Raw genomic sequence first — 22,635 nt, 5'->3', positions numbered from 1 at the left:
TTTAGATTATTAAAAAGTAAGAAGAAACTTTGAATGAATGGTTCTTTGTGGAAATATACACACACAGACACACATATACATACATATATATATATATATATATATATATATATATATATATATATATATATATATATATATATATATAGAGAGAGAGAGAGAGAGAGAGAGAGAGAGAGAGAGAGAGAGATTATTTTTAAGCCGAATGGTTTTGAAAGTCTCTTGTGCTCTTGTAGCGATCAAAAGTATACAATATAATATAAAATACTTCATTACTTAAAATAACTATTTTCTATTGTAGTATTTTTACAAATGTTATATATTCCTGTGGTGGAAAATGGAATTTTAGACTTCAGTGTCACATGATTCTTCAGAAATCATTATGAAAATTCAGAAGTTGGTTTTTAGCTTTGTCATCGCATGAATAAAATATATTACGATGGAAAACAGTTCTTTCTGTTGTAATAATATGTCACAACATTACTGTTTGTGCTGGTGATGCAGTCTTGATGAGCATAAAGGACTTTTAAAAATCTTACTCATTCTAAAGTTTAAACAGTACTGTACAAATTTGATTGTTTCATCCTTGTCCCAGATTTTAACCTTAAATATTTTTTTTCCAAATACAGAATTGTCCAATAATGCATGCACCTCCACTGTTGGACATTTTAGCAAACAAATGTGGCGAGATTGTGTAAAGAATTTGTTTTTCAGAAGTCTACAGGACCAGACTGTCGATTTGATATCAAAGTTTAGATATACAGGGTGGACCTGTCTCTCTCACGTACACTTGAACACACTAAGACAAAACACGTCTACTGATGTTCTCAGATCAGTGAGACTATTGTCACTGGGGCAACCCTTGTTTGTTGCAACCGAATCTATCTGTCTAGTATTGTGAGTGCTGTCTATGTGTAGTTCTAATGAAAGAGTCTTTATACAGACATACCACGATCAGATGGGCTATGATAGACAATCTGTTTGGGTTCAGGTTGTTTGGGTTTTACCGCGCTTGTAACACTAAGAGAGAGAGAGAGAGAGAGAGAAACACACCCACGCTACAATACGCACATTAACATGCCTAAAGGGGAAAAATGCTGTAAACAGGGATGTGGGACTTCAATGGAGCACTTCAAGAATGTTTAACAATTTGGACTCCATTTCAGTTCAATTGTACATGTGATGTGAAATTATATGTGATTTATATGTGTTTTGTGTGTATGGGTGCATGCATAGGCCCGTATGGGAGCGTGTGTGCGTGTGTATGCCTTATCAGTCAAGACAGATCTGTAGTCACTGTTCTGTGAAACATCTGAAACCAGATGACATTGAACAGATATTATCTGAACAGACCAGAATCAGATACAGACCTGCATTTGCCTGAGGAAAGAGAGTGAGAAAGAGAGAGATGGAGACGAAGGTTCATCCATTTTTCAAGTACCACTATAGCAATATGCAAATGATGCAATGACATTTCTAATGCAAATTGTGTTATGTGGAATGCAATCATGGCATGTTGTTGTTCATGGCAAGTGAAGATTTTGTTATATAACTTTCAAATTATTGAACCTACCTTTCAAAAGAACTGTTAAGTGGTTTACCGCTGCTGAGATGATGTTGAGATATGTTGTATTTATTTAACTCGAGGCAAAAATACATGCTCTAACATTTAACTTTTGTGATTACTGTAATATTGCTTGAATGTTGTATTCAAATGATCTCGATGTTCGCCTTATTGAAGACTTAAAGGGACAGTTACCTAAAAAAGAAAATTCCATCATCATTTACTCACCCTCAGGTAGTTCCAAACCAGCATGAATTTCTTTGTTCTTTTGAACACAAAAGAATATATTTTGAAGAATGTGGGTCCCATTGGCCTCCATGGTATTTATTTTTCATACCATGCAAGGAGGCCAGCAACATTTTAACTTTAAAACGTCGTTTTAGATGAAACGTTTAAGATCCCCCTCACACCCCTTTTCTGTGACCTCACAGTCAAACCATGCATCCCTAGAGATCTCAGCAATAATCGTGTCTATGATTGTTGTTATTCCTTGTTAGATTTGTCATTGATCAAATGGATTCAGCTGTCATTCTAGATCACAAAAAACTGTTTTTGTCTTCCTCCCATTGCACATTTTTACCCAGATGTTTATGTACCTTTTCAGCAATTCATGCAGAACAGTTCTAGTGGTACCATGATATAGTCATGCTATCAGTTGGCCCTTCCATGGTACTTATAAATATGCAAGATGCTTTATTTTAAGATGTGTTATTTAGATACCCCCATTGCAAATATGCTAAAACTTCATATATGAATATGCCATTTATTCAGAATAATATATATTTAAATATAATGCACTGTATCATGTTCTCTGTATCATGGTGCCACCACACCAGCAATGTCTAAAAAGCATGGTAGTTTTAGTAAATCCTACAGTTTTTCTGGATTTATAATCATAAGCTCTGCTGACAACGCAGATAAGATATGACATGACACAGACTTTAATATACATAGAGGCATGTGTAATGAAATATGTGGTCTACTGAGAGATCTAAAGATGATTGAGAAGTCCTGATGCACATGTGCTGGGGGCTTCGAGAAGCTTCAAAGGGCCTTGCAGAATGAGTTTATTTTTGCTTACAGATGCACAGCCTCTATGCAGGTGTGCTCAGGTCCGGTCACGTTCTGACAGGTAAACACCGAGCGCACACACCAACATGCTCAAAATATTTGTACAAAGCATGTCTCACATTAAAGCGTCATTCGTCAATCATTTGTAAAATCATTTTCTGTGGCAAGAATCAAGCACAAAAGTCTCACCAATATGATTTCATATACATAACACGAGGCAAGATGAGACTTGAAGAGACAACTGGAAAACAGATGAGAACAGTGAGCAGATGGAAAGAGAACAAAGGAAAAGTTATGAGAAGAGAAGAGAAGAGAAGAGAAGAGAAGAGAAGAGAAGAGAAGAGAAGAGAAGAGAAGAGAAGAGAAGAGAAGAGAAGAGAAGAAATGAGAGAATGGAATGAAAATTAGACTACAAAAAAAGTGTGAAATGTGAGCATAGCAAACCGCTTGTGATGGTTTTAAAATAGTTGAACCAAGCCCAAAGTAAGAGCGGTGTAGCGATGAATAGGAAATATTCATCAACACCCTACTATTCTCTGAGAACACACAGACAGGTTCAGGCTGACACCGTGCAGACGCTGTGGGTGTTGTGTGCCAGTATGCATATGATCTGGCATCTATCTGGTACCTGTCTGAGATAATCAAGCCAATATTCGTCTGCCTGTGCAGAGCCTGTAGTCATCATACAGATGTCTTCTCGTATCAACAGAAAATGAGTTAACTAACGGACTGTCAGTAATACTACTGTGTATTAATGTGCCCTTGGAAGCTGATTGACAGTAAGACAAAAACAATTACCCTGAACACAACACAACGGATACCCATCAGAAAATGCTGTCAGGATGCATACCAGGCGTAAAATGAGACACAAGTCGATGAATGTCTCTTAGCAAACACCATTCTACTGGATTTTCCCGCTAAAATATGACCGTCAAACACTACCTTCCTAAAGCTTGGGGTCAGTAAGACTTTTGTTTTAAGAAATGAGATTTCAGATTTTCAAATAGTTGTATCTCGGGCCAAATATTATCCTATCGTAACAAACCGTACCGATGGAAAGCTTATTTATTCAGCTTTCAGGTGATTTATAAATTTCAATAAAAAAAACTATTGTGATCCAGGGTCACAAATAAGAATCAGCATTACCAAAGGCTTGAAACCCAACTGAAGCGAAATTGGGGCAATTGTCGAAAGCACCGTGCATTCGCTTTCGCACATGGCATACGCAGTTTTCTGTGTTAGAGGCAATGAAAAGATATGTCTTATATACAAACACCATATCTTTCCACGTACGCAATGTATGTTCATATGATGCTGTCCAAAATTATGCTACGGTGATGTTATGGTACCAAATTGTTGCATAAAGTCGTTATGTTTGTTTTCTTTCTGTACGACAAGTTTTCTTGTAGCTTCATAATATTACAGTTCAACTACTGATGAGTCGTTTAGACGACGACTTTCATACTTTTCTGCACCTTGACAGTGGCAAGACAATGGGACAGTCACAAGCTCTACTGTTTTAATGCAAAATATCTTAAATTGTGTTCTAAAAATTAACAAAGCTTTTACAGGTTTGGAACGACACAAGGGTAAGTGATTAATGACAAAATATTCATTTTGGGCTGGAGTAACCCTTTAACCAGACGCCAATGCAAGTATTGTAATATGGGAGTGATGTTATAGTTCTGCAATTAAATCATGCAGCCGAAAGTCTTCAAGTCTGCAGTCTTTAATCTCAGCTACACAATAGGAGAGGACAGATGAAGAAAAAATAGAGGTGGGTGTCATCAGCATAGCAGTGAATATGAAATCAAAATTCTTCTTAATATTACAAAGAGATAGAAGATAAGAGATATGTTACTACTGGGGAACCCCATATGAAGGCTTTGATGTAAGGTGATTCATCTGTACAAACTGAAATACTGAACCCAAGTCAGGGCAGTGCCCATCTAATAATCTTTCCAACAAAATACTATGCAAGATAGTACCAAATGCAATATAACTTAGCATATTAAGTTGCCCTCACAGCCATTGCTACCTGCCCTGGTCATTCCAGTAGTGATCCACGGCATATTATAAGTTCTTCATTCAGATTTTGCTCATGTTCACGTCAATCATTTTTTTCAGACCAATAGAAGTTTTACTATGTGGCAAACTCTTTTGCATCACAGGAATAAATTACATTTTAAATATGTTAAACAGAAAACTTCCAATTGTAGTAATATTTTATATGACTGTTTTTGCTGCATCTTTATCAAATAAATGCAGCCTTTGGTCAGAACAAAGAGACTTCTTTTAAAAACATGAAAATCTGAAAAACTTTTATATAGTGTCTGGTTGACATAGCATAAATCGAGAGACTTGCTGATGATTGCTAGGTGGTTTCTTACAGACTAAAGTCAAAAGACACCTTTAGGATGTCACCTGGTTTATTCTGCTCCAGGAAAATTGCATGGAAAACTGTCTGATCGACAGCATCTTCCCAACATCCATCAAACACACACATCACTACAACTCTGACTTCCTGCAGCTTGGAATGGCTGAGCTCAGTCAGGCCTTCTGATTGGTCAAACACGCAGAAAAATAAGCATGGCGGGGTCCATACTGCATTTGTAAATCCCCCAGTGAGCGACGATGGGTCCTACTGGCTTTATATGAATAGAGGGACTCTGAATCAACAGGCAGGCTGGACAATGAGCTGAATCCAGGGACTAAAAACACACAGGTCACAGTCGGGATATAGGATTAAGTTTTAGCAGTGGAGAAGAGACGAGAGGAGAGAAGAGACAAGCTCCTTGTGTTTGCCTCTGCCTTTATTTCTTTCCTCCATGATATCTTCAGCCTCAGGGCTGATGCAGATGTTATTGACTTCATAACATTCCTGGCATTTCCCGGTTTATTCCCCGCATTTCCACCCCACCACAGAAAAACCTCTCGGACTTTCTCCGTATTACTTTGAACATAAACATTCTGCTAGCCGGAATCATGTTTTGACAAACTCTTACTGCAAGACAACGTAATTGACACAACATGGAAATCCCAAATCATGTGCCCTAAATCTCTAGAAAAACACAGTACGAATAACAGACTTAACTAAAAACGCTCACCTTAACTAAATGGATATAATGTCAAACGTGGCTTGTCTATGGTGAGATGGAGACGGAGGAAACAGGCAGAGGGCGTGAGAGAGAAAGACAGAGGTGTGAGAGACCTGGGTCTGAATGAGGGACAGCAAAGACAAGATAGAGCCTGCTTAAACATGTCTGCTTCTGATAACGACAGAGAGATGGTACTCATAAAATAATAATGTCCCCACACTCATTCTCATACACAGAAACATGCAGACAAAGAAAGAAAGAAAGATTAAAACAATATTTCTGTAAAACAAGCGTAATATTAATAAGGCAGAGAGAAACTGGGAAATCAGTGGGGGCCAAAACTAAAAATAAAATAAATTACATATATACATATACATATATATATATATATATATATATATATATATATATATATATATATATATATATATAATTTGCACATCTAAAATAGGCAAATGCATAGTGAAAAATCTATATTAATATGAAAAACAAATATTCAAATTATTATTATTATTTTGTAGTAATACCTGAGAAGTGCTAAAAAAAAATACCCTTACTGTGCACTATGGTACCATATGTTATCAGATGACAACTTGGTCGAAAGCGCACAAACTCTGGGCCACAGCTGTCCAAAAAAGGAGGTAACCGAGGGGAAATATGTCTGCTAAGTGAATCCCTTGATATCACTCAAGTTGATCTGTGAACTTTGGAGTTTTGACGTCACTACTGAGCGCCCCTGCTGGAGTCTGAAGGTGTCAGTAGAAATGATTTCAAGACGCAAGTCAAGTCTTATTTATTTCAAGGGCACTTCTATCCAAGGCATACTTTGTTTAGGTTCGCATATGAACCGCCTTGACGCAACAAACAAATCTAAAAGACATCTCTGAACAAAACGTGTGTCATATATTTCAGATGAACACAGGCGCAATGAAACGAAAACAGTAAAGATAGTGATATTTATGATGTACCGTTTGATGCGCTTTACGACTAAAAGCACTAGAGTCGGCTTTCCGTTGCTATGGTAACCGCAACTTCTCCAACAGCTACGCGTTAAGTTGATTTAGTGAAGTTACTCCAACGCAATTCAAAAAACAAATGCTTAAGATATTGTATTTTTCATAATAATCAGTGGACCCGGCTAATTCAAATCTAGAGGCAGAGGAGGTATAAATTAAACAATTCAGTCATTTTTACAGTTACTTTTCTGCGTTAAAATGATTCGTGCTCAAAAACAATGGTTGAAGGAGTAGTAAAACTTTTTTAGGAAGCGCGTTCTTTCACGAAACCCACCTCTTTAGCTTGTGCCGGGGTAAGAAGCGCCAGGAACATCATTCCCAAAAGCGTCGCTCGCGATATCAGGCAAGAATCCATCTTCTCATCCGCACCGGACCCGCGCGCGCAATTCCCACCGGTCACTAGCTCAAACGAAGGCCACCTGCGGCACCTCGACCATCTCATAAATAAAACTTTACTCGCCGCTCAGGAAACCGATTCAAACTTTTTTTTTCACCCCCCCCTTCCCTGCTGTCAATGAATCCTCAAGAATATCAAATCTCCTGGGGTTCGAGGAAGTGTGTTTGTCAGTTTCTGCCGTACCTGCGTTTGTCGTCGGACAGCCCATGACGTCATGGTGAAACGCAGAGCCGCGGCGGCCAACTTTACCGGATCACTTTTGCCGACTCTTTTGCGCGTTTCTGTTAACGTTTTCGGCGTGCACCTTCTCCGTATGGTGTTGTGTTTTACGTGTTAATGTAAAGCCGCCGGTGGCGCAGGAAACTACGGGAGCAGGTGAGGAGTTCGACTTCGTTTTTTGTCTGCTTGTTGTATTTGGGTGTTTGTTTTTACGTCTTTCGCTTGCGAATGCCATTTAGGTGTTGCCTGACGTCGTGTTTTGTCGTCGAAAATATAAACCTATCAGTCAAGTAGCCTGTTGTCAGCTGCGCCTGGTCAAATGCAATAGGCACGAATTGCTGTTAGAAATTAAACGGGCTACATGTTGAAATCACTGCGTGTGTAGTCCACCTGACCACCTTACTGAGGTGACAGACTTTGCGCGTCTCTTGGTGAAAATGCAACCCTTTTGAGGAAGAAATTGATGTTTGTAACAGCTGGGTTTGTATTGTTGATAATGCACGGCTGAATGCGCCGATTCTTATTTGATGAAAGCCACAGAAGTCAGCCACAAGTTTGAATGACAAAAGTATCATGACTGAGCAGAACTTTGTAACACAGCTTTTCAATGTACGGTCCCGCAAAGATTGCACAAAATAGGCCACTGTTGGCACAAACACAAACATTGCATGTTGCTGTCACATAGCCTGTGTTCTATGTATTCATTTTTCTTAGTTTGTATAATATTATGCATTGAGAAACTGTAGCATTTCGATTTGAAATGACAATTCGAAGACGAGTGTTTTAAATCCATCAGTGTGTTTCCATATAAAGTGGGATGGGAAGTAACAGCAGCACTCTTTGCACTTGACAGTATTTACAGATTAGAGATCAGCTGTGGTTTTCAAAACTAATTGAATTCGGAGCCGGATATGTAAATAACACATGATCAATGCGATAAATGTTTGCTATTATTAATGACGTTTTCGTTTAAATCGGGTCAGAAAGTAGTACGAGAGATGTTTTGTCTTGGATGTGCAGCTGATGTCTGGTAAATTCAGCAGTGAATGTGTTAAAGCCGTTATAGTTTTCGTGTCATAATATTTCCTGGATGTGCACCTGTCTGTCTCGTTTGTGTGGCCATTGTCCGTGTCAGTGAGTTCGCTTTAAAATCTTTGTGGTTCTTGCCTTGTGTGCCATGAAAAAGAAGCCATCCGGAAAGATCAACTTTGTCCCAGCTCCATCTATTGTATTGATTTAGCCGGTCTCTTTCATTCTCGCCCCCTTTTCTCACATCACTACATCCACTGTATTGTCAGCCACAGGAAATATTATCTGTAGCGTCTAAATGTATGTCTTTCTGTCTTTACCGAACTGTCAGTTGCACCGTTATTTAACTATATACTCGTGAATTTCTCATCCATCTCTTGATTTTTCTCTCAGGTGGATGAGTTGTCCGAGGGGACTTCAGGAGCCATAGCTAGGCCGAGGTCACTAACCACACCATTCTGAGGCAGTGGATATTGATATATATATAAATATATATATATCAAGAGGTAGCACATGTCCTGAGTAGTGGCTGAGATGACACGCCCCCGTCGGATGTCCTCGACCAGCCTTCTTCTCTTGTAAGAGTCCCTGTTCAATATATCTTAATATTCCAGTCCTCTTTTGACATTTATCATAATTCCATTCCCTGATTAAATCCCTGCACCCAATAACACGGTTGTCATCAAAACATCTTATCTTAAACACCGGTCTTAGGATTTGATGTCTGCTGACATAGGTAACGTTGTTTCTGTGTGGAGGTCACTTAGAAAATTGCTTACACCGTCATTCAAAAGATTTAAAATAATACTAATAATAATACTTTTATTTAGCAAGGATGCATTAAATTGATTGAAAGTAACAGTAAATACATTTTTAATGCAGTAAAAGGTTTGTGTTTTAAATAATGTTGAAAAAATAGATCACAATCACCCCAAAAACAAAAACATTAGGCTATTTTCAGCGATATTTATTAGAAATGTTTAACATCGATCATGCAACATTGAAAACTGGGGTAATATTGCTGAAAATTCAGTTTTGCCATTACAGAAATAAATTATATTTTGAAATATATTAAAATAGGAAACCTCTTTAATGAATTGTAAAACAAACAAACAAAAAAAAACAATCACAGTACTACCTTTTTACTGTATTTTTGATCAAATAAATGCAGCTCTTATTTCCAAAATATTAAAGAATCTTATCCACCCCGCACTTTTGGTATTGCATATATTCCTGAAAGGGCAACTTCTTTGTAGGTGTATTCATTATGTCTTAATTATTTATTTTCCAGCAGGAGGCTTTTATTGGCGCTTATGATGATACACACAGCTTTAGGGGTGAGTATTATTTTGTATCATCTTCATAAATTTGTCTTTATGGTTTCATAAGGATGAGATTGCTGGCAGAGTCAGTAAATGTTTTTTTCCCCTACATAATTCAGATATATGTGGTACAAGCTGTGTTTGTATGCTGGATATTTTATGTTTATTAGAGTATTGCATCATTTATTTTGCAGAACATAAAAAGGAGATATGTTTCTATGTTTTTTGGGGGGATTTCTCAGTGGAAGTCAGTCATCACTAAAACTGTTTGGATACCAACAATGATTTGGAGAAGAAATACAGTTATACAGGTTTTCATTTACATAAGGGTCAGTGAATGTTGACAGAAGTTTTAGGTGAATTATGCATTTAACAAGCCTGTCACTAGGAGTGACAACCTGCTCCAGATATAATAGCGATGACTTTAAATGTCTATTAAGATCATCTATTAAGTTCATTTAGGTTGTTGCTGTATGTAGAGATGGAAAAATATTATTTCAGTGCTTTTGCCTTTTCTCAGAAATATATTTGATTTCTCAAGGAGTTCTTCTGCAAAACAATCGAGTTCTGTCAGAAAATGATTGTCTTCCTGAAAATCTTTGCATTTTCTTACAGAAGTATTGCTTTCCCATGAGAAAAGCTGCATTTGCTCATAAAAACACTGATTTTTTTTTTTTTTCTCTCCTACCTCATGTTATTTCCATCGCAAGTTTTGGGACTAAATGCAAAGTCTGTCAGGCAAACGCAAAAAGTTTTGCTAGCAAACTGCAGTATTATTATGAGACGAATATGGTACTTTTGCAAGACAGCACAAAAGCATTGAAATAACTTTCCTCCCATACTATTTTCTAACAATCGCCATGTTCTTTCTGGGGATCTGTATTTAAATGACTAGATTTTACCAAGCAATCGTGAATGTGACCGCACATTAAGAAAGCAGTTGCTTGTGTAGGAAGTGAGGCAGGTCTTTATTTCTGGGGTGACCACCACTGTAGTGTGGTTGTGAAATGGAAGTATTGATGAACAGGTCTCGTGTTGATGCAAAACAAAAAATCTTGGGTGCGGCAATGTTTTATACGCATTCATCTTTGATTTCACTGGCATAGAATGGCTTTTTGAAGTCAAGTGTCATATGATCCAAAGGGGCTATGATGGCATAAGGGATCCAGACATCTCTGGAAAAGGTTAAAGATCTTTCATCCCCCAGCCACCCATGAAAAAATGTGCATTTGCGGGTAAACAGTGGTAGAGTATTTGATTGATAGACGTTTTGCTGGGAGCGATTAGTTAACATAAATGGATTCTGTTATTATTTGTGTATGCTTTCCTGCCTGATTATTGATGAGTGTGTACTGTAGTTTGCCTCGTCTGTCCATAAAGCCTGTTTCAGGCATTGTCTCTGAGCTGAGCTTGGCTTATTTAATGCAAAAACACAGATGGATATAGAACATTACTTATGAGGGCAGATGGATGAAGATTGCAGTCATACCTTCGCTAGCACTGAACAGAGGAAGAATGAGAGCCAGAAAGATAGATAGTGAGGTACAATCACTGAGAAGATAAGAAAGCATCATCTACATCGAAGCCCATCCTTCATGTTACGTCAGAAAAGGGGAATGCAAACATATTTCTAATGTAAACAATCCAACTAAATGAGCTGTGTAAAATTCAGTCATCATTTATTCACTTTTGTGCTGCTCCAAACGCATTTTTCTTCCATAAAATACAAAAGGAGATGTTTTGAATTAAATTGTTTTTGAATGGATTTGAAAGGATGTGAAAGCACCGTAGAAATTCTCACAGTAGTTTTTTTATGAGGGAATTTGCTGAATAAGCTTTTATTCTCCCAGGTAAAAAATAAGTACACTTCTATAATGTCATTAAAGTGCTCTATTGTCACGCACTAATTTCGTACTTTCGTACTAGTATTTTGTACTAAATAATCATTTTTAGTATATTAAGTACGAAATTAGTGCTCAAAAATAACATTTTAATTACATTATAGAAGTGTATTTATTTTTTTCCTGGACTTTTTCCTGTTCTACTTCTCCAGTAAACTCTCATGAAAGATACACTGTAAAAACATTTATTTATTGTTAAATCAAACATTGTTAATCATCTATTGAACTAATGAATATTTGATTTAGAACTTGGTCTTGAATTGGACATCACTACTTTTTCAGTGATCCCTCATAAAAGATTCACTGAAAATATCTGAATCAATTATTAATTGTTAAATCAAATGGCATTAATTGTCTAATGAGCCCTCATGAAAGATTTACTGACAAAATCTGAATTAAAAGAACTTTTTAATTGGATATGAATTATTCTTCAATGAGCCCTCAAAGATTCATTAAAATTGTGACTCAAAGTAACTCCATTCTAATATCAGACATCACTACTTCTACACTTAATTTTTAGTAATAAAAAACTAGTTGAAAAGCTTTCAAAAGTTTCAATTGAATGTCACTATTTTTTCAAATGAACTCACGGATCTCAGTTTTTCTCACTGAATAGCAATCTTAATTTCAGTCTTTCACCCTAAAAAGATTTTGAGTATATAGTTCACTTTCAGTTTACTCAAAAGAACCACCAGGTTATTCTATTATTGTGTTCACTTCAAGAAAGAAAGAAAGAAAGCCCTGCAGGTTTAGAGTGACATGAGGGTGGGTCGATTATGGCAGAATTTTTAGGAAGTTGTGGAATAGCAGAAAAGTTAAAGTGTACTGATGGCACAGATGCATGTTCCTTCACAGATGATTTTGCCTAAGGCATTTTGTCTGATTCTGTGTGAAGGGGGTCAGGGGTAAGTTGTAAACCTGAACAAAAATGACCAGGTGTCACAAAGCAGGTGCTTCCTCTCTCTCTCTCTCTCTCTCTCTCTCTCTCTCTCTCTCTCTCTCTCTCTCACACACACACACACACACACACAGAAAAAGTGATCAGAAACACATACCCATGCACGCATCCTGTCCCTCATTTACTGTAGATGACTGGCATGTGTAAATTTTGCTGCATGAAGGAGTACATTTACAATTTACATTACCAGTCAAAAGTTTACCTCATTTGAGTTTGTTTCATCTGAGCTTAAAGGCTTAAACTCAGAGCTTGGAATTAGAGCAGACAAATATAAATTGGTTTAATAAACTGTTTCTTTTGTTAAACATTTTGCTGACCTCTAGACATTTCTTAATGTTCCATTCTTCTAGTTTGAATGACTTTTGCTGTTGTAAAAAAAAAAAAAAAAAAAGAAGAAGAAAAAAACAGCAGCTGCGTCCACATTTTCAAGCTGATAGTAATTTGGGTTGCCATGTGTTTGCAAATTATGACATAATTAGTTTGTCCTGTGCAATGCATAGGCCAACATTACTCATTTAGTCCAGAAAGTTTATCTGCTGTACTTTCTCTGATTGGTTGTCTGGTCAACATCCTGTCGGAGGTGCAGAGTAAAGCGGGCGTACAGGTAGGGAAGAGCAGATGGATGGGGGAAGATACAGAAAGACATTTTATCACATCCTAATGTCTCAGTACATAAATTCTTGTAAATCAGTACACTTTCAGACCTTGAAAAGCCATGCAGACAGGGAATAATAAAAAAAAGACATTAAAGTATCTGTAGGTTGTATATTAATATTTATGGTTTTGCTCGGTTCCAAAATGCTGCTTTAAACAGTGTCTTAAACTCAATTCCTGGAGAGCCAAAGCTCTGCAGAATTAAGCTCCAACTCACATCTGCTCGGAAGTTTTTAATAATCCAGGGGCAGTGTCATGAATCTATTTTACCAAATTGGCTCATTTCAGTCAGTCTGACTTATTTTGAGCCAAATCATCTGGCAATAACTCAGACTAAGTGAAATAAACCTGGATTATTTGGTACACTTGTTTTATGAAACAGACTCCTGAAGATCTTGATTAGCTGGATTAGGACTAGTTTGGGTTTTGTAAGAATTTTAGGCTCATCAAGGCTGTGTTTATTTGATCAAAAATGCAGTAAAATTGAAATGTGAACTATTACTGCAGTTGAATTGGATTCAGTGCTGCTAAAATGTTTTCATAGATTTTTTTGATAAGCGGAAAGATGAAAAGAATGCCATTTGTTAAAAAACGAAAACTATTGTTGTTGTAGTATTGTTAATATTTCTTCATTTATTTTTGTCTGGATTTGCTGATAAGTGCGTGTTTTTTAAAGTGGCTTTGATGTGACTTTTCATTTTGCGTACTTTGATGTTGAAGACTATAGCTTAACATTATTAAATGGAATTAAGCCAGGATCAGATATAACTTAGTCTCAAATAATGTAAGTTTTGTTGTTTTTTAAGTGGTGATGGGGTAATGCAGGTAATATGAGAGAGAAAGTGATGGAAAAAGATGAAGTGAGGGAATAGGGGAAGCGTGTCTCTCAGTCATGCAACAACCATCGTACCAGTTCTCAGTCTTGTGCATCTGATTGTTTGGAGTGAAGTATGCAGTTATGCTCATCAGACAGTCAGCACGCATCATCTCAGTCCCTGATGTCATCACCCAGCACTTAAAACCGTTAACTCTTGTGTAGGTCACAACCCCTTTAAAACAGCTGTTATTAAACACGCGTTGCATATGCATATACATACATGTATGCTACTGTTCAAAATGTTGGGGTCGCACCCTTAGATTTTCAAATAGTTGTATCTCAGCCAGATCCTGTCCTAACAAAGATCAGTGGAAGTCTTATTTATTCAGCTTAAATAAATATAAATAAATAACTAAAAATGCTATATAACTTCAAAAATGTACCTTTATGACTGGTTTTATGGTGTGTGTTTTTTTTTTTATGGTGGTGTTTGTTTTTTTATGAAGAAAAAATAGAATTAAATCCTATCTGTTTTATCATTTATACCCATGTTGATTTTTGGCACAGTTTAAGAATATAATTACTTTGTAAAATATCATATACATTTGCACAGATTTTGCATGAGTGCATGAATCTGTGGCATGCATGATCACTGTGTGCCCTTCAGACTTCCATTTGTCTGAGAGATTGTCCTTTTACCCTTTTAAATGATGTTGCTTGTGATAAATTTTAACATGCTCTGTGCCCTTGCCAAAATGTGGAGGAGTTGTTTGTTGTTCAGTCTGGTTAAAATGTGTCAATTTTTCCATGTGCTCTGTATTGAAAAGCATCCAAAAGGAAATATTTTAAGTGACTTAACATTTATTTTGTTTAATACACCTCATAGATGAATAAAAAATAGTATAGTGATTCTCAACGAAGCAATAACATAAAACAGTACAAGTCTCTAAATTGCAACCCATCTGTCTTTTTCTGCTGTGCTAGCAATAAACACACTGAATAGAATGCTCTATAAACAAGTTTGTAAGCAAAATTGTAAAGTAGATTTTAAGCAAATCAACAAGTGAATTACCCACTACTTTATAAAAAAAATTTTTGGACATTGTTCAAGATAAACTCACAAAAGCAGGCACAAAAACACAGTCTAAGCAGTTAATATTCCAAAATCTATTTCTAGGTTTTGCTCTGTGTGCGTTAAATAACATTTGGATGTAAACTGTACTTTTCTTGATATAAAGGTAAAACACTGATTCATCTGTCTTTATGTTGGTTAGATTCATATTTCTCTGCAGTTGTTGTATGTTTGTAAAAAAATCCTTTCATATCATGCTACAGGCAAGCAGTAATAATGGGCTATTACTGGCCAAAATACAGATGTCACGTGACAGCTTCTTATGCAAATGAGATGAATAAGTTAAATTTAATAAATAAAAATCTATTTACAATAACAGTAAAATATATTGAAATAAATACATTATGTGCACATTTACTCATAACTCATGGAAGAGATGCATTGTCTCTTGCACCATAACGACTGAGCTGTCCATTGGAAAGATCATTCAACCACAGGGACACTGGGAATGTAAAAGTGTGATAAAGCGATTTTGTGATATTTTTTTTCCTGTGCATCACGTGTTCATTTCAGATGTGGGTCCGTGTTTAGGCACTGCGCATTCGATAAGTGTGCTTTAGTGTAAGAATGGCGTCTGATTGCAAGTACAGTTTATCACTCTCTCTCTTTCCTCTCTTTACGTGGTTGACTACCTCCAAACAGACAAAACACATCTGACCTAAACTTCCTCTCCCACTTGTCCTTAATGTGCTTACATATTTCAGTCTGTGCCTCCTATCTGCTTTTCTTGTCTTTGTGTCTCTTTCTCTCTCTCTTTTTCATTATCTTTGTGTTGACATTCCTGCCATTGTGCTCGTTAGGTCACGTGTATGTCTGTGGATCTTTCGTGGCCTCAATATCAAACTTCTAGTCTCGTTTGCTATGGCAATTTGTCATTTAAGATACATGATGTGAAAAAGTCATATTACAATTAAGTTGACCCTGATCTTGATCTATTGTATTCTAGTTTCTAATTCTAGTTTGCATTGTGTGAAACTTCATGATAGTACCTCTGGGCAAAAAAAGTTTTCTTTATTTTCTTAATATTTTCAAATAGTTGTATCTCAGCCAAATATTGTCCTAATGGAGTTATATATTGGCAATAACCTGGTGATACGATACATATCACGATACAGTTGTTGAAATATGATATGTTGCAATATATTGCAATACTGTAAGCAAGATTATATATATTGGGATATTTCTTATTTTAGAAATAGGAGAAATGGCTATCATTTTAGGAAAACAAAATATCTAAAAATCTAATTTTTATATTATTGTTATTTACTTTAAAAAAATGTATTCATAAATGAAAATGTAAAAATATTGATTAATTAGCTGAATGTCTAGTGTATATTTGCCTACTTGTGTATGTATGTGTTACACTCTATTTATTGAACCATATTTCTTGTTTTAGGGAGACAAGACAGAAAGGTGTGATGGTCGAGACTGCAGCGTCTGCCAGTGTTTCCCCCCCAAAGGAGGGAGGGTAAGTCCATTACAACATTTTGACTTGGACATTATGATATCATTGTCACTATGGAATATCATGTCTTCATTTTGACATCATTCAACTCCAAACAAGCTTCTAGCGTTGACTGAGTGCCCTTTACACTTTCTAGCTCTTCCCACAGGCTGGGTTTTGAGACACATGGTGTGTGTGTGGAGAAATGAGAAGTTGTCCTCTAGCTGTTGCATGAGCTCTTAATCTCATTAACTAAGTCTCACTCTAATCTTATTTATTCTGTTTTCGCCCAACATTTAGTTCATGTTCAGTCACACTGGCACTGGCACACTGACCCAGTTTCATGCCAGTGATACATGCCTGTTCATGTCTGTACCTGAGCAGCTCCATCCAGGTGTTGGCATAATGCAGTTCTTGGCTTGTCCTTAGAAGAGGGAAAAAAGCTTAAATGTGTTAATGAGCATTTCAGAGGCACGAATGCTTCACTTCGATTAAGCACAGTTTTACAATGGAATGTTACTGGGTGTGTACCTCATGTGTGTGTGTGTGTGTGTGTGTGTGTGTGTGTGTGTGTGTGTGTGTGTGTGTTTGTCAGGTGTGCACTTAGTTTTCAGCAGTGTTATTATGCTGTCAGTTTTGTATGTTGGCACCTCAACATGCTCCCCCTCTGTACAAAAATAACTGAAGAATTGACAACAGAGAACAAATAACAGCTTTTGATTGGCTGATTTTTTTTTTTTTTTTTTTTTTTTTTTTTTTGGTTTTTTAGGTTTATTTACTTTATATATTATGCTCACCAAAGCTGCATTTGTTTGATAAAATACAAAATACTGTGAAAAAGTATTGCAAATTTCTCCTGTGATGCAAAGTTCAATTCTTCAGTGTCAGAAGATCCTTCAGAAATCCTACTAATATGTTGATTTTTCTGGTAAATAAACATTTCTTGTTATCAATGTCAAAAATATTAAAACAATCAACAACAGCGTTTATTTAAAATATTATTTTTTGTAATATTATAATAGTGTTCTTTGTCACATTTGAATAATTGAATGTGTCTGTGCTAAATAAACTCATAAATTTATTTAAAAAAAAAAAATAAAATCTTACTGAGCCCAAATTCCATTATGTCTGTTTTGGAAAGCAATCTTTATTTTTTTTTATTTTTATTATTATCATTTTTTATCTTGCATTGCAAAGTATGGAAAAAGTCATGGATGTTATTTGGTGGATGTTGTTGAACCTGAAGGAAAACAATTAGAAAAGTATGCAAGGTTGTGTGGATTTGTGTGTCTGTGTGGCAAAGAGAGAGTGTGTCCTTGCAGAAGGTTCTTAAGTCAAAATAATAATAGTCTTTAGCAAAAGAGCGACAAATTTACGGCAGCCTCGTAAAGCCCAGCCGCCCAATTACAAGAGTGTGCACAGCTGCTTATAGCACACACACTAACAGATGAATTCTCTGAATCATCCATGGTGGAAATATTTGTCATAACTGTCTTTTTTCTTTTTTCTTTTTTTAATGGATCAGACTCTGTTGAAAGAGATTTGAATAGTCTTTGTTCATGCTAATTTGAATACACGCACGCACACGCGTTGTTGATAATGAGATAATGATTACTTTGGTTCTTGTAATCAAAATGCAGTCACTCGAGGACTGGAACCATCCCAGAAATCCCTGGAATGGGTGGGATGAGGACTCATAAATAAAGGAAAAACCAAGTCATCTCCTGTGAAAATAACACACATACATTCTTCAGTGCAGTCACACACACACAAATACAACAAAAATGTGAACACAGTTTTCTCAGGCATTCCCTTTGTAATGATTTCCTTGTTTTCTTATGCACGGTACTTTAAAGAATTTTATGGTACATGTCCATCACAGCTGGATCATATATGCTGAAAACAATATCCAAAAAGAAAACCAAACTATATTATAGTAGGATATATTAGTATATAGTATGCATACTATTTCTGCATTGTGTGTATGCAAATAGTTTGTCTAGAAAAAGTACAAAAGTACAGATAGATGCATCATATTTAACAAAGCATGTTACATATTTACCTTTTAGGGTTGTAAGAGTACACACATTCATACCAGTCCAGGTCAAACAGGTCTTTTGGTTCAGTATGCATATGTACGGAACGGATACAGTGTTTTATTTCAATTTTTTTTTTCAGGAAATTCAAATAATAAATGCTGTTTTGAACATCTTGGATGTGGCATGACAGATCGCTGTATAAAAGTCTTGGAGAGCCACTTCTGATACAGTTAGTTATATTGCTATAGTATTTATTTATTGCACAGCTTGTTAGTTTAGTATAGAATGTTGTTGTTTTTTTCTTTCTATTTAAAAATAAATAGTAATTCAATTCAAGCCTGGCTTAAGTTGTTAGGCCTAGTTGTAACCTTGTAATGTAAAAGGGCTCCCTATAGTTTTACGCATAAGCTGAGGTAAATTAGTATAACCAAGAAAATTTTAATTGTAGCTTGTTCATTAAAACACTGTTTTAAAAAGCGCTGCTAAACGGTCATAATTGTGTACTGTTACACCTCTAGTGAGATTTGTAAAAAAAGAAAGATCTTTATTTTTTTGATCAGTTAAATTATGCATTACATCATTAATTTAATTGAATTGATAGTTAAACTAAAGTGACAGTAAAGACAAAAATGTTACAAAATGTGTAGTATTTCAGATAAATTCTCTTCTTTTGAATTCTCTATTTAAAAGCTTATGGTTTCTAAATAATAAACAGCGTATTTTTAAATGTACTACTCAGCGTCTGTGCATTAGTGTTAATGAGCATTTCAGAGGCACGAATGCTTCACTTCGATTAAGCACAGCTTTACAGTGGAATGTTACTGGGTGTGTACCTCGTGTGTGTGTGTGTGTGTGTGTGTGTGTGTGTGTGTGTGTGTGTGTGTGTGTCAGGTGTGCACTTAGTTTTAGGCAGTTTTATTATGCTATCAAATATTGCAATTATTAATGCATTTATAATTCTAATATATAATTCAAGTAGAATATAATTGTTTTAAATCGCAATAACAGTATTACTATTTTTGTTCATATTTAAAAATCCTTCCAACCCCGAGATGTTACTTAATGTTTAAAATTAGTGTACCGTTTTGACATATTTTGTGTCCTGGTAAAAAAAACAGTAATCTAGCTAGAGTAATAACCTATAACAAGCGACCCAGATTGCCTCTCTGTGTGTCCTTTGCTGAATTATATTGTCTTTCATGTCTTAGTTCTGTTGTTCCAAAATGAGGCCAGAAGTCCTCATGCCTCAGGCCTCATGTCTGCTAGTCTAGTCTTTGACCCCTGAACTAGTAAGGCACTACTCAGCGTCTGTGCATTAGTGTGTGTGTGTGTGTGTGTGTGTGTGTGAGAGAGAGTAAAACACTTTCTCTGGCTCCCATAATCACAGAGTCTGTAGGCTTTGAGCTGCTAACAACTAGCACTTTCTCTAATGAAAAGGTGTGATGGTGTATGTGTTTGCGTGTGCCTGTGGGTTTGCAGTGTGTTTTTAGTGTAAATAATAATACTGTCCATCATGACGCCTATCTTTCTTTAAGAGTTCACTGCTGGGACACAGCACATGGGTTTTAAGTTAGGATGACCAGATGTCGTTTTTCGAAGTCCTGGCCGGGATTTCTAAATTGCCTAAATGTCTTTTTGTTTTCATAATTGCTGTAGTTAATGATTAAAAAGTAGTTTGGCCCATAGAAGGCAGCCATTGTAGATAATCAAACAACATGTGAGAAGGTAGGATCTACAGAGAATGGTCAAAGCAGTGCAAATAAGCATACATACTATATAATGTTCAAGGACTAGAGAGCCTGTCAGCAGGTCAACAAAGCCAAAATCTGGACATTTTAGGCAAGTTAGAGATTCTGGCCTGGACATCAGCTAAGTATGTCATGCGCAGTGTGTCACGAGTGTTGGTCTAGCGGAAATCTTAAGAAGGAGATTATGGGAGGGTTTTGAGGACATTTGCATGGCTGTCATTAGAACTGTGGAATGTTTGCATGAGGAGGATTATTGGGTCTTGCAAACGCAGGTATTAGCCTCTTTTGACCTCGCATCTTCAAGTTGTTTATTCAAGTTCAAGTTGTTTATTTAAGTATGTTCACCAGAAATATTTTTTGCATTTGCATTTGAACCTGTGCACTTTTGTATTACGTTTTTATCAGTTCACAAACTTGCCGTGACTTGCTCTAGTCCATATAACAAGCAGTGTTATTTTAGTAACATGGTTATACTGTTATATTTTGTTAAAGGGTAGCACCAACCCCAAAATTGTCATTAATCACTTACCCCAGTGTCATTCCAAACCCTTGAGCTTCGTTCATCATCGAAACACAATTTAAGATATTTTGGATGAAGTTTGAACAAACTTGCCTGATTATTTGATGTCATACGTGCAGCAGCAGTACTTTTTAAAGCGCCATGTTGTGGATGTATTGGCAGTAAGTTAATGCCTATTGTATTTTATTAGTTTTAGGTTTAAAAACCCTGATAACCCATCGTTGGCATTCTTTTGACGCTTATAGCAGTTTAAAAAAAAACAATGCACAACTGTGTTTCGTGATCAAAATAATAAAGTTTCTTTAAATAATGTTAGCTTTTTACACTTGAACATGCTAATTTACGTCCAGTTTTAGCACTAGAACCTGAACAGCTCTATTGATCTTTAATTGTGCTTTACTTGTCAATACATGTCTGTATGGTTCAAGAGTCGTGTGTTGGTGTGGACAGCTGTATTTTGCTGTGCAAGCCATAATTGTAAACCAGAGGTGTACGGATGTGTGTGTGTTGCTGAGGGAATCCATTGGGTCTTTAGTAATTATCACAGTCACTGCCTTCACTGAAAGACTGTGAACATCCTCGACACACACTGATCTACCTCTGTCACAACCACTGAGTGCATGCTGTTTAACACTCATACTTGTTTCACATCACAAAGTCAAGTAGAATATGATGTATGCCTTTTTTTGTTTAGTTACTAAATGTAAAAGTTACATGTTCAAAAATGATTGTTCCAAATTGTTGTTTTGTTATTTTTAAGTTTAAAATAACAGCATTAATTCAAAGAAATCTTTACATTAATGTCTTGTAAATGTCTTTGTGGTAACATTTTAATAACCGTTTTATTAGAAGTGTTTGTTCAAAAGTTTTCAGCAACATTAAAAGTGCATGTGAGCAATGTTTTGAGCAAACGTATACTCTCTCTTTCTCTCTGTCTCTCTGTCTCTCTCTCTCTCTCTCTCTCTCTCTCTCTCTCTCTCTCTCTCTCTCTCTCTCTCACTCTCACACACACACACACACACTTACTTCAGTAGCTTTTTACTTATTGGCTTGTCTGTCAGTGCTTTGCTGTTGTGTCCGGTCAAAGTCAAAGCCATTGCTTCACAGGTCAAAGAATTCATAAAAAAACATGACCGTGTGTTTGCATATATAAAGTAGGAGACCTTTTGGCTTTGTCAGCTCAAGATAGTGACCAGAGGAAGAGAAAGAGAGAGAATTGTTCCTGGTATTTTAATTAAAAGTGCTCTAAAACTGAAACTGTCACAAACCAGCTGTGGGAAGAACCTGCAATTAACATGATTCTTTCCTCCCATTTAGGGAGGCAGTGTGAGCTTGAAGAGAGGATGTGTGTGCACATGGACTGCTTTTAGTCAAATATTTCACATGTTTGCCACTGTACGTTTTTGAGGATTTTTGCTGTGTGTGTATAAACACTGCTAAATCCCAGTGCTCCACTGCTGTTTCCAACTGTGTGTATGTGCTCTTAGTTCCTGTCAGTGTGTGTTATTTCTATCAGAACACCTTTAGATAGTCAGTCACTCATGAAATTCACTAATTCATTCTCAGGCAAGTGTTCTTGTTCTGTGCCTCATCCATTTTTACATTTGCATTTACATTTAGTCATGTAGCATATGCTTTTATCCAAAGTGACTTGAAAATGAGAAAAATTAAAAAAGCAATCAAAATCAACAAAAGAGCATTGATCA

The 22,635-nt window shown here is 36.3% G+C and overlaps 2 protein-coding genes across 4 annotated transcripts in view; one reads left to right on the top strand and one right to left on the bottom strand.

The window, feature by feature from the left end:
* col4a3 (collagen, type IV, alpha 3) overlaps positions 1-7,323 on the bottom strand; it is a 28,161-nt gene extending 20,838 nt beyond the window's left edge. The window contains exon 1 of the mRNA XM_043259002.1: positions 7,024-7,323. Coding sequence (XP_043114937.1) covers positions 7,024-7,191 — 168 coding nt within the window. The 5' untranslated portion in view covers positions 7,192-7,323. The remainder of the gene's footprint in view (positions 1-7,023) is intronic.
* Positions 7,324-7,370: 47 nt separating this feature from the next.
* Positions 7,371-22,635, top strand: part of col4a4 (collagen, type IV, alpha 4) — a 35,449-nt gene continuing 20,184 nt past the window's right edge. For 2 of the 3 annotated variants that reach the window (XM_043259006.1, XM_043259003.1), the window contains exons 1-4: positions 7,371-7,521; positions 8,788-8,972; positions 9,686-9,731; positions 16,575-16,646. In XM_043259006.1, coding sequence (XP_043114941.1) covers positions 8,929-8,972; positions 9,686-9,731; positions 16,575-16,646 — 162 coding nt within the window. In that variant the 5' untranslated portion in view covers positions 7,371-7,521; positions 8,788-8,928. The remainder of the gene's footprint in view (positions 7,522-8,787; positions 8,973-9,685; positions 9,732-16,574; positions 16,647-22,635) is intronic. The other variant, XM_043259005.1, reaches the window with a different exon arrangement.

Source organism: Puntigrus tetrazona, chromosome 15 (genome assembly GCF_018831695.1).
Source record: "Puntigrus tetrazona isolate hp1 chromosome 15, ASM1883169v1, whole genome shotgun sequence".
Lineage (NCBI taxonomy): Eukaryota > Metazoa > Chordata > Actinopteri > Cypriniformes > Cyprinidae > Puntigrus > Puntigrus tetrazona.
The sequence above is the reverse complement of the archived record's forward strand: the minus strand, read 5'-3'. Positions and strand labels throughout refer to the sequence as shown.